We start from the raw sequence: 12,630 nt of genomic DNA, 5'->3' as shown, positions 1-12,630 counted from the left end.
AAAGAAAGAAAAGAAAGAAGAGAAAGAAAGAAGGATGGATGGATGGATGGATGGAAAGAAAGACAGACAGAAAGAAAAGAAAGAAAGACAGACAGACAGAAAGGAAAGAAAGAAGGATGGACGGATGGAAAGAAAGACAGACAGAAAGAAAAGAAAAAAAGACACAGAAAGAAAAGAAAGAAAGAAGGATGGATGGATAGATGGATGGAAAGAAAGACAGAAAGAAAGAAAAGAAAGAAAGAAAGGAAGGAAGAAAGGAAGGAAAGAAAGAAGGATGGATGGAAAGAAAGACAGACAGAAAGTAAAGAAAGAAAGAAAGGAAGGAAGGAAGGAAGGAAGGAAGGAAGGAAAGAAAGAAGGATGGACAGATGGATGGATGGATGGAAAGAGACAGACAGAAAGAAAAGAAAGAAAGAAGGATGGACAGATGGATGGAAAGAAAGACAGACAGACAGAAAGAAAAGAAAGACAGACAGACAGACAGACAGAAAGAAAGAAAGATGGATGGATGGAAGGAAAGACAGAAAGAAAAGAAAGAACGAAAGAAAGAAAGAAAGAAAGAAAGAAAGATGGATGGATGGATGGAAGGAAAGACAGAAAAAGAAAAACTAGTAATACTTTTCTCCGTGTGTAATACTTTTCTCCGTGAGCCGAGGTGGCGCAGTGGTTAAATGCAGCACTGCAGGCTACTGCTAGATCAGCAGTTCAGCGGTTCAAATCTCACCGGCTCAGGGTTGACTCAGCCTTCCATCCTTCTGAGGTGGGTAAAATGAGGACCCAGATTGCTGGGGGCAATATGCTGACTCTCTGTAAACCGCTTAGAGAGGCCTGAAAGGCCTATGAAGCGGTATATAAGTCTACTGCTATTGCTATTGCTATTGTGTGTGTAGTGTGATTTGCGGTTGTGTTTAAGTGTCTTGACAGCCCAAGGAGAGAAATTATTTTTGAACCTATTTGTTCGGCCGGTTATGCTTCAATTGTAGTTTTTCTTATGTAAATGTACACTGAAGATGGCATTTAATTTTGTTGTACGAGGTGCAATGACAATAAAGTAAAGTTAAAAAGATTGGTCCACCTTAACAACATTAACATTAATAACATTAATAGCAATAAGATGTGTTTAATGCGTTGCTAGCCAGGGAATTCTGGCGGTTGAATTCCATCTATCTTAAAGTTGCTAAGGTGGGCACTTTCTTAAAAGCTTCAAACTCAGACTGAGGAGCGCCATTTCTTCAACTCTTCAAATAATGCAAGCAAGAGAAGGTTATTTTCTTCCTATACGCCTGAGGTAAAAGCCACCTGTATTCTTAAAGGAGTGACTCTTTGAGGTAAGTCAATGGTCCAGGAAGAGTGAGGAGAACATGGGTCAAAGGACAGATTTCCTTTCATGAGGTGAGGTAAATAAGATGGAATCAATAGTGTGACCAGATGACCTGATCTAAATCCATCTTCTCACCAACCCGTAGAAACCATATTGTGTCTTTCTGGTCAGGCAGTCCTATAAGTTAGATATGGTCAGTTTTTAGGATGGGAACCAAACTTTTGAGCTACCAAGGTGGGTTCAGAGACTGTCCGCTATCTTTCAAGTAGGAAAGCCCAGGAAACATTGATACGAACAGATGGGAAATCACCAGATGTTGATTAAATTGATTAAAACCCAAGAGATCCTATCACTCTACCTATCCATGCCCCAAACAGCCCAACTCCCAGAGAGGATTTCAGAAAAGAGGTAAGACATGTTGGTACCACAAGGATGGTCAGAAGACCTCAACTGTGGAGAAAAGGAAGGAAGGAAGAAGCCCACTTACTTTTTTCTCTCCTTTTCCCTTTTCAGTGTCTGTGAACCTCCTGCCTGCTGAGTCTGAGACTGAAGCAATTCAGCGGCTGTCTTCCTCTGCTTAAAGGCGTTGACTTCATCATCCAAGGTTTTCTTCTTGTCCTCCAGCTTCTTCTTCTCATCCTGGTGCAGCTTCTTCAGGCGGTCAAATTTCTCGTGGAGCTGGAATAAGGGTACCAAGGCACACAAGTCAACCCAATTCTCAAGGGGAGATCCTTGGCCTCATCAGGGACATCCAGGACTCATCCAGGAACCATGAGGTTCCTCAGAAACTTACTAACGGCCTGGAACAAAGTGATCTAAATACAGACCGTTCTCAAAACTCTCCAGGAAGAGAGTTATGGGGCTCCGCCATCCCCATAACCCACTTGCTTTGCAAAAGGATTACATGACACAAGAGACAGAAGCTTGAATCAAAAATCTGTTGTGTGGGTTGGAGCACATTTGACGTTTGCTGAACAGAGTAGCTGGGACAGAGATACAGAAGTGATCATAGCAAATCTCAAGAGAGAACTTGAGAAGGAAGGGAGGGAGTGGATCGGGAGAGAGGAGTGGTAGAGGGGGAGGGGAAGTAGGGTAGAGGGGGATGATGGAGGGAAGATAGAAAGTTGGAGGGGGGGTGGAAGAAAGAGGTGTACAGATAGTGGAAGAGGTATATTCAGATAGTGGAAGAGGTATATTTCTATTTTTTTGGGTATTGTTGACAAGAAGAATTGCTGCGATTATTGTTTAATGTTGTATGGTTCCGGCTATGCACAGTATATATGTGAGTGTATGAAAATGAAAAAATGGAAAATAAAAACCTTTTACAAAGAAAAAGAGAGAACTTTGATTTAAATGCCTCTCTGAGGTAGGATAAGTTGCCTCAAATCTCTGACAATTACCGTATTTTTCAGAGTATAAGTAGCACCTTTTCCCCTCAAAAAAGAGGCTGAAAATCTGGCTGCATCTTATACACTGAATACAACATTTTATGCCTCCTGAAACCCCTCTCCCTTCACCAAAATGGCTGTGCATAGCCTTTAGGAGCCTTTTAGAGTGCTCCTGGGGGCTGGGGAGGGCAGAAATGAGCAAAAAAACAGCCCATTTTTTGCTCAATTTTACCCACCCACCCCCCGCCCCCAGGAGCACTCTATAAGCTTCCTAAAGGCTATCCATGCCCATTCTTTTTACGAAAAACGGGCTGTTTTTTGCTCGTTTTTGCCTTCCCCCAGGAGCACTCTGATTTTTTGGGGTGGAAAACGGGCCCCTTTTAGCAGAAAACAAGTTTTGGGAGGTTTGCAGAGGGCCAAACCTTTTTTTAAAAAATTGCCCTCTTCAAAACCTTGGTGCGTCTTATACTCCGAAAAAATACATGGCATTCTGAGAAAACCTCTCTCTGGCTGCCATTATATTCACAGATACTTCTCTTGTTGCTTTGCAGAGAAAGAAAGAGTCCACAAGGAAGTAAGAGTTGAAAACCCTACTCATTTTAAGGGAGGAATGGACCTCCCGGAGGTCAGGTCTGGGATGTTGCTTTGGGGGAGATTCCACAAAACAAGACAGGTGATGCCATGGGGTTTGCAACTTGATTCAACAAAAGCTATGTTGTTGTGACGGAAAGAATGCATTTAAAACCAGAAATGTTGCTCAGCTAAACCATTAGTCATCTTGGTTATCCGGGGTGAGATTCAGCCAATTCAGGCCAGTTCGGGAGAACTAGATGCTAATTTTATATTTCGTTCGCTAAAGCAGTAGTTGAAAGAACTGGCTGGCCCTCCCCACTGTGGCACGACAAAACCGCGTTCGACTAAAGCGCGCCCGATTAAACCGCGTCGCTGACGTCATCAACAGGGCGACAACAGCGAGTGCGGAGAAAGAAGGGCGCTTTAAATAGCGCTTTGAAAGCAAGCCAATTCAACTTAAGGTAAGGGTTAGGTTTAGGGTTAGGTTTAGGGTTAGCTTTAGGGTTAGGTTAAGGGTTAGGGTTAGGTTTAGAGTTAGGTTAAGGGTTAGGATTAGGTTTAGGGTTAGGTTAAGGGTTAGGTTTAGAGTTAGGTTAAGGGTTAGGTTTAGGGTTAGGTTTAGGATTAGGTTTAGGGGGGTTAGGTTTAGGTTTAGGGGTTAATTTTAGGTTTTAGCGTTTACAGCGTGCTTTTGTCCCCGCACTGTTGTTGTGCTGTTGATGACGTCAACTACGCGGTTTCGTCGAACGCGGTTTAGTCGAAAGCGGTTTTGTGGTGGAACCCCTCCCCACCCCATTCCCCCCCTACCAGGAGTCTGCACCTGGCCCGTTTTGGATGCCAGGTTAGTGCAGGGCTTATGTGGAGGCTCTGGGAGGGTGAAAAACGGGCCTCCCAGAAGTTCTGGAAAGTTCTGGGCTCTGGAGGATTGTTTCCAACCTCCGGAGCCCAGGAGAGGCCGTTTTCACCCTCCCGGAGGCTCAAAAAAAGCCTCTGGAGCCTGGGGAGAGCGGAAACTCCTCCCGCCCTGTGGTGCAGGAGGCTGAGTAGGCCACGCCCCCATGGCCACGCCCACCCAGCAACCAGGCAGAGAACCGGTTGCTAAACGTTTTCAATCCCACCCCTGTTGGTTATGATTGGTCTGATACCATCGCAGCCTCGCTGCAGACCCTCATCAGTTCAAGAGTCACTTCGACATGAGATAGAGAGGAAATACATTTAATCAATCAGTCAATTCACCTCTTTTTCAGCCTCTTTCAGCTCCGCTTCCTTCTCTTTCACCCTCTGGACGAACATCTGCCTCATCTCCTCCTCTTTCTTCTGAAGCTCTCCAAGAAATTCATTCCTTTTGGCCTCGTAGGTTTCTTGTAAACTAGAATTGGACAAGAAGGGTGGGGAAAACCAGCCAATTCAGCTTGAGTCACCTTACAGTTCATGCCATGCAAAACCTATCCATGTCTTCTGCTTGTACATCTGCAGAATCAAGATGATTTAGGTGGTCCTTGGCTGACAGCCACAACATTTCTTTGCTAAGTGAGTTTTGTTCCATTTTATGATCTTTCTGGTGACTGTTGTTAAGTGAAACCTTGCAGTTGATAAGTTAGTATCAAGTTAGTATAAGTGAAGTTGGCTTCTGCCATTGACTTTGCTTGTCAGAAGATCTCAAAAGGGGAATCACAAGAATAGAATAGAATAGAATAGAATAGAATAGAATAAATATTGGAATGAAGAATAGAAGAGAATATTGGAATGAAGAATGGAATGAAGAATGGAATGGAATAGAATAAATATTGGAATGAAGAATAGAATAGAATAGAATAGAATAAATATTGGAATGAAGAATGGAATGGAATAGAATAAATATTGGAATGAAGAATAGAATAGAATGGAATAGAATAAATATTGGAATGAAGAATGGAATGGAATAGAATAAATATTGGAATGAAGAATGGAATAGAATAGAATAGAATAGTTCTTTATTGGCCAAGTGTTATTGGAAAGGAATTTGTCTCCAGTTTATAAGCTCTCAGTGTACATAAAAACAACAAAGTGATAAAATTATATATAGATATAGATAGATAGATAGATAGATAGATAGATAGATAGATAGATAGATAGATAGGTATAGGTATAGGTATAGGTATAGGTATAGGTATAGGTATAGGTATAGGTATAGGTATAGGTATAGGTATAGGTATAGATATAGATATAGATATAGATATAGATATAGATATATGACCAAACAATCAATATTTGAAATATCTCTTGGCTGGTATACAATAGTGCCATGAAGGAATCTGAGACCAAGGTTTATATTTTTAAAAACAAGTTTGGTCGAGGTTTTTTTCCCTTGTAAGCAAATTTTTTCCCCTACCAATGTTGTATTAAGTAGTGCTGTAGTGCAGGGATCACTGTTAAAGCAAGTGACAAAACTTTACTCACGCAGTAGCAACCACCATCATAGTTTATTTCATTTTGACAGCCCCTTCCACGGGTGCCCCTGATCTGGTAAACCGTACCTGAACGGCTTGCTGTCCGGATTGGTGTCCTTAAACCCCATTTCTTCCAGTTTACACCGTCGGTATAACTCATAATGGCGCGTGTGGGTTTGTTCGCGAAGATCTTCCATGTTTACCCGGATCAACATCTCTCTGAGTTTCACAAAGTCACAGTGGGTTTCGTTTTCCACTGGGGGGGGGGCGAGAAAAAGAGGGGCGACTGATCAATTTTATTTGATTGCATGCTGCTCTACAACAGGGGTCTCAAACTCAAGGCCTGGGGGCCAAATTTGGGCCCCGGGGTGCTTAGAACTGGCCCGCAGGGCCGCCCTGGAAACAGCCAGTGAAAATGGGGTGGTGGTGGTCATTTTCTGGCAGAGGGCTAGCAAAACTAAAAGCAAAACAAAATGAAAGGAGAAATATTTCCCCTTTTGCATTTGAGCATCCGAGAAGGGACAAGAAAGGAGAAGGGGAATAAGGAAAGACAAAGAAAAATATGGAAAGAGGGGAAGGAAGAAAAAAGGAGAATGAAGAGGGAAGGAAAAAGAAGAGGGAAGGAAGAAAGGAAAGAAGGAAGGAAGGGAGGGAGGGAAGGAAGGAAGGAAGGAAGGAAGGAAAGGAAGGAAGGAAGGAAGGAAGGAAGGAAGAAAAAGAAGGAGGCAGGAAGGCAGGAGGGAGGGAGGGAGGGAGGGAAGGAAGGAAGGAAGGAAAAGAGGGATGGAGGCAGGAAGGCGGGAGGGAGGAAGGGAGGGAAGGAAGGGAGGGAGGGAGATTATAATGAGAGTGATGGAGGGTCTGAGGGAAGTCCCACCTTAGCACTTGGCCACCACAGATACCCCCCTCCCGGACACAAGTGATGTCGAGCTGGCCACGCCCACCCTGGCCACTCCCCCCAGGTCAAACACAACCCTGATGCGGCCCTCAATGAACTTAAATGTGACACCCCTGTTCTACAACATTGTTCCTCCATCTTAGTGATTTTGAGATGTAAGGACCTCAACTCCCAGAATTCCCCAGCAGGTATGGCTGGCTGTGGAATTCTGGGAGTTGAAGTCTTTCTATCTTCAAACTGCCATGGTTGAAAACAGTACCACAAACTTATAATGACATCTATGAAATAAAAGCAAATGCAGAGTCAACCAAAGAACAGATATGATTCCCACCCACTCATTTCCAATGTTTATATAGGCTAAATATGTGATGAGGGCAGAATTTACTTGTTCAGTACAGTTAACCTAGCAATAGCAATAGCAGTTAGACTTATATACCGCTTCATAGGGCTTTCAGCCCTCTCTAAGCGGTTTACAGAGTCAGCATATTGCCCCCAACAACAATCTGGGTCCTCATTTTACCCACCTCGGAAGGATGGAAGGCTGAGTCAACCCTGAGCCGGTGAGATTTGAACAGCTGAACTGCAGAACGGCAGTCAGCTGAAGTAGCCTGCAGTGCTGCATTTAACCACTGCGCCACCTCGGCTCTAAGCAGGAGAATATTTAAGGAAGGAATTCTGAGGCGTTTCCACTCCAAAAAACCCAAAAATAAATAAAATATTTCAATTATGAGGTCCTGAACACTGATGATGTTCCTTACTTTGGTAATGAAGTGTCTGGAAGAAAACAGCCAAGCTCAAGAGGATAACAGAATAACAGAGTTGGAAGGGACCTTAGAGGTCTTCTAGTCTAACCAACTACTCAGGCAAGAAACCCTAGACCATTTCAGACAAATGGTGGTCTAATCTCTTCTTGGAAACCTCCAGTGTTGGAGCACCCACAACTTCTGGTGGCAAGTCATTCCACTGATGAATTGTTCTAGCTATCAGGAAATGTCTCCTTAGTTCTAGGTTGCTTCTCTCCTTGATTAGTTTCCATCCGTTGCTTCTTATTGAACCGAAAGACAACTCTAAAAGTTATTACACAGGTGGGACCTTCTAGGAAGCTATCTTGTTCAGCTGCACAAGACCCAACCAGGAAGAACATTTTGTCAAGGTGCCAGCAAGGTTGAACTAGCCACTTTACTTACCCTGCACTATCCCCCATGGATATTGGCGTGCCCTCATCATTTTATTTCCTATCTTGATTTCTTCTGTGCTGCCAATGATGGCAAAAGGTAAATGAGCCTGGAGCACCCCAAAGAGAGAGAGAGAGAGAGAGAGAATTCAACTTCAATATTAGTTGATGTATCAGACATTATAGGAAGGAGTCACAATTTCATCAAACTTGGGTGGATTTTACGGTTCATCCCTATAGCAATAGACTACAATAAGGTAATACTTCGCATACATGGTTAAATCTGTAAATCATACCTCTCCACTTGCATTTTATTTATTAATTGTTATTCATTTATTCATTCAATTTCTACAGTTGGCCAATTCAACCAAGTGACTCTGGTGGGTTGCAGTTCAAAAATTATAAGAACCATTAAAACAAAAACAATAAACCAGTAAAAGCATCTAGAAAACTTTAGTAGATTTGTTGGTATTTTTATTCCCCCCCCCCCGCTCTATTCATGTAATATCTATGTTAATTTAGTTAGTTATGTTTACTAATGATAGTTCAATTAAAAAATAAACTAAAATAAAAATATACTTTCAAAATTGTGGATGAAGAAAGGAACAATAACAATAACAAGGAAGTCCTGCCTGAAAGTCTGGACCTGGGTACTTGAGAGACCGCCTGCTGCCAATCACCTCCACTAGACCGATTAGATCCCACAGATTAGGCCTCCTCCGAATTCCATCCGCCGGCCAATGCCGACTGGCGACTACCCGGAGGAGAGCCTTCTCTGTGGCTGCTCTGACCCTCTGGAACGAGCTCCCCGTGGAGATTCGAACCCTCACCACCCTCCAGGCCTTCCGCAAAGCTGTTAAAACCTGGCTGTTCCGACAGGCCTGGGGCTAAAGAGCTGTTGCCCCCATCTCGAATGGTATGACTGTTGTGTGTTTTTAAATTATGTATTGTTATGTTTTGTTTTTTATTTTTTGTCTGTACCCCCCCTTCCCTGATTTGATTTGTTAGCCACCCTGAGTCCCCTTCGGGGGAAAAGGGCAGCATATAATATAATAATGAAATGAAATGAAATGAAATGAAATGAAATGAAATGAAATGAAATGAAATGAAGTCTAGAACAGAGATCAGGTGTGAATCTTTTTTTCCAATGACCCAAAGGTGTTTTTTTCAAGAGGCAACTGGACTTTCTAATTTTTCTTTGAAGAGGTTTCGCTTCTCATCCAAGAAGCTTCTTCAGCTTCTCTCAGACGCTTCTTCAGCTTCTCTCAGAACTGAAGAAGCTTCTTGGGTGAGAATCGAAACCTCTTCAAAGGAAAAACCAGAAAGTCCAGTTGCCTCTTGAAAAAACACCTTTGGGACAACCAGGACCTGGATGATGGAGAATCCCCATAGACTTTTTTTCCCCCAAATGCAATATTTAAATCCAGAAGTGATTATGTTTATTGCGGTATTATCTTACGTTCATGGTTCCATTGATTTCTGACACGGATTCATCGTCGGTAGGGAATTGGTAGATTTGCACTCCGTTGCTCACGAGTTCACTGGTGATCTTAATTTTGAATTTGGTCAGCTCGCTCTTGGAGATAGCGTCGGATTTGGCAATAATAGGAATGATATTCACCTGCAGGGAATCCCAACGGAGAGAAAAGAGGCATTCTGAACATTTAAACGACATGAAGTTTGATTGCATGAAAATTCCCAGAGTTAAGACGCGATGTTCCAGAGCAGGGAAAAAAACAGATGGCTTTCTCTTTTACATTATTTTTGGAGTTTAAAAAGATATATGTAGAGAGAAAAGAATTAAAACTGAATAGGAAATATACACACATACCCTATTTCCGTGAAAATAAGACCTCCCCGGATAATAAGCCCAATCGGGCTTTTGAGCGCATGCGCTAAAATAAGCCCTCCCTGAAAATACTGCAACACAGCAGCAGCCATTAGTTGACAATGCTCACCACCTCCTGCACCTCAAAAATCATAAGACCTCCCTGAAAATAAGGCCAAGCGCTTATATCTGGGTACTTGAGAGACTGCCTGCTGCCAATTACCCCCACTAGACCGATTAGATCCCACAGATTAGGCCTCCACCAAATTCCATCCGCCGGCCAGTGTCGACTGGCGACTACCCGGAGGAGAGCCTTCTCTGTGGCTGCTCCGACCCTCTGGAACGAACTCCCCGTGGAGATTCGAACCCTCACCACCCTCCAGGCCTTCCGCAAAGCCCTTAAAACCTGGCTGTTCCGACAGGCCTGGGGCTAAAGAACTGTTGCCCCCGTCTCGAATTGGTATGACTGTTGTGTGTTTTTAATTATGCATTGTTTTGTGTTGTTTTAATTTTTTGTTTGTATCCCCCTTCCCTGGTTGAGTTGTGAGCCGCCCTGAGTCCCCTTCGGGGGAAAAGGGCAGCATATAAATAAAATCAACATTCAACATTCAACATACATATCGGGCGTCAAAAGAAAATAAGACCCTGTCTTATTTTCGAGAAAACACGGTATAATTCTTTGCTTGGGAAGCAAGGTTTTGGTTAGTGTTCCATTCCTTTTCCCTACATTTCTACCCCAAAACAGGATAGCCTATGGCTGCAATGAGCTTCACATCGACATTCACCAGCTTGGGGTATGCAGGTCATGGATAATTGATGGCACAATCAGGTTCCCTGTGCCAGTTCTGATTCAATTCAAGATTATCCATTCTGAACCGCTGGAATCACCCAAAACTTTTCTTGAAGAAAAATCATTGTGTAATAAATAACACGTGGGAAAGACCTCGGTAGATGGGACAAAGAGAAGCTGATTAAGGAATGGCCAGATAAGAGACAGAAGAACCCAGAGCTGAACAGAGGTTCCAAAGAGACCCTCCCTAGTTTCTTTAGCTGTAAAGCAGGAGGGGGGAAAGGATGTACTTTCAGATTTGCAAGATTGAAGGCAGCCAGTTGGGGTAAACCAGATGTCAGGCCTGCAGCCATCTTTTCTTTTGGATCTTTGGCCCGCCACGCTTTCTATTATTCTACTATGCATTTTCTAGTGTGGGAAAATGGGAGGGGGGATTGTATAAGAAGTGAGATGGTATGTAGCCATAACAACATTCTTTCTAGAAAGCCAAGGTCATCTTTTGTCTCTGCACCTCTGCACCTGACCGGATCTGGGTGGGTGGAACTGTCAGCGTGCCAGCGTGAGATTGGACAATGTGATGGACTTTAGGGTGTGGGGGGCAAGATCTTGAACTTTCAACTGGGTGGGGAAAACTGGGAAGCTTTCAGATTCGGGTTTTCCCAGGTGTGCCAACATGGCTCTCTTCATAAATTGGAACTTTGAGGAATCCTTTGCCTTGGACTCTAATTTAATTTTGGATGCTATTTGGAACACCAGATAGGAGTCAAAACCAGGTGACCTAATGCTAAATTTATAGGGAAGTTACATTAACAGAAACTTACAAGTCTGAAAGTCCCACCATCACTTTACAGCCTGAGGACTTAGAGAAGGATCCCTTCTGAGATGATTGCCCCACCCATTATTCAGCGTGGGCTAGGCTATCTCTTATCTGGTCGCTCCCTTGGCTGAGTCTCTTGGCTCAATCTTCCAATCTTCTTTCCCCCCAAATAGCAACAGACGTCCTTAAACTTGCTGCTGGATTCTATTTAAGCAGGACCAGTGGTGGATTTCAAATTTTTTTAGAACCTCTTCTGTAGGTGTGGCCTGCTTTGTGGGAGTGGCTTGCCAGCCATGTGACTGGGTGGGAGTGACTTGCCGGCCATGTGACTGGATGGGCATGGCCAACTTGTAAAATGTGGTGAAACTCACTTAACAACGCTCTTGCTTAGCAACCAAAATGTTGGCTCAGAAACTCTGGCATTTGAAGCACACAAGTCTTAAAGCTGTCAAGTTATAAGACCCTTGCTCCCCTAACCCTTTAGAAAAAAAAACCCAGGGGTGTTCAAACTTGACAGCTTTAAGACTTGTGAACTTCAACTCCCAGAATTCCTCCTCCAGTCATGTTGGCTCAGGAACTCTGGCATTGAAGCGTGCAAGTCTTAAAGCTGTCAAGTTACAAGACCCTTGCACCCCTAACCCTTTAGGAAAAAAAAACCCCAGGGGTGTTCAAACTTGACAGCTTTAAGACTTGTGGACTTCAACTCCCAGAATTCCTCCTCCAGTCATGTTGGCTCAGGAACTCTGGCATTGAAGTGTGCAAGTCTTAAAGCTGTCAAGTTACAAGACCCTTGCACCCCTAACCCTTTAGAAAAAAAAACCCCAGGGGTGTTCAAACTTGACAGCTTTAAGACTTGTGGACTTCAACTCCCAGAATTCCTCCTCTCGCTCTTCATCTTGATGATGTGTGGACAGGTGGGGTGAGGGAGCTGGAACCGGTTCTAAACGGCACTGTAGATTTGTGGAACCTCTTCTATAGAAGAGCTTAGAACTGGCAGGAACCCACCCCTGAGCAGGACTGAATGGAGATTACCAACTGCACCCAAACAACACAATGAATTATATCCCACTTATCAAAGTATAGAAGGCACCACAGAAGTGGACTTTGGGGGGGGGGTGTCACATGGGCTAAGGTCATGGACAAGAAGACCTTCTCATCAGCTGCACCTTGCACGTCCTACCTTACTGTCCAGTTTCTTCATGGTGACCAAGTCCAAGGACTTCAAAGAATGTCCCGTGGGAGCGATGAAGTACAAGCAAGCGTGGACCCTGGAATCGTGATAATTATGCAGCACCCGTCTAATTTTCAACTCCTCTTGAAGGTAGGATTCAAATTGGGTGTCGATGAACTCCACAATGGGTTTATAGCTTCATGAAAGAAAGAAAAAATGGGGAGACAGAACGTGTGTTAAT

At 43.5% G+C, this 12,630-nt stretch overlaps 1 protein-coding gene across 3 annotated transcripts in view; it reads right to left on the bottom strand.

Annotated features, from left to right (window-relative positions):
• The window catches only part of SEPTIN6 (septin 6), a 45,656-nt gene that overhangs the window by 6,497 nt on the left and 26,529 nt on the right, over positions 1 to 12,630 (bottom strand). For all 3 annotated transcript variants that reach the window (XM_087728079.1, XM_087728080.1, XM_087728081.1), the window contains exons 4-9: positions 12,399 to 12,585; positions 9,243 to 9,404; positions 7,797 to 7,893; positions 5,799 to 5,967; positions 4,519 to 4,651; positions 1,809 to 1,999 (exon numbers count right to left, since the gene is read on the bottom strand). In XM_087728079.1, coding sequence (XP_087584205.1) covers positions 1,809 to 1,999; positions 4,519 to 4,651; positions 5,799 to 5,967; positions 7,797 to 7,893; positions 9,243 to 9,404; positions 12,399 to 12,585 — 939 coding nt within the window. The remainder of the gene's footprint in view (positions 1 to 1,808; positions 2,000 to 4,518; positions 4,652 to 5,798; positions 5,968 to 7,796; positions 7,894 to 9,242; positions 9,405 to 12,398; positions 12,586 to 12,630) is intronic.

The sequence above is a fragment of the Thamnophis sirtalis genome, unplaced genomic scaffold (assembly GCF_051295495.1).
Source record: "Thamnophis sirtalis isolate CommonGarterSnake01/CBP01778 unplaced genomic scaffold, rThaSir2_p1.2 scaffold_13, whole genome shotgun sequence".
NCBI lineage: Eukaryota > Metazoa > Chordata > Lepidosauria > Squamata > Natricidae > Thamnophis > Thamnophis sirtalis.
The sequence above is the reverse complement of the archived record's forward strand: the minus strand, read 5'-3'. Positions and strand labels throughout refer to the sequence as shown.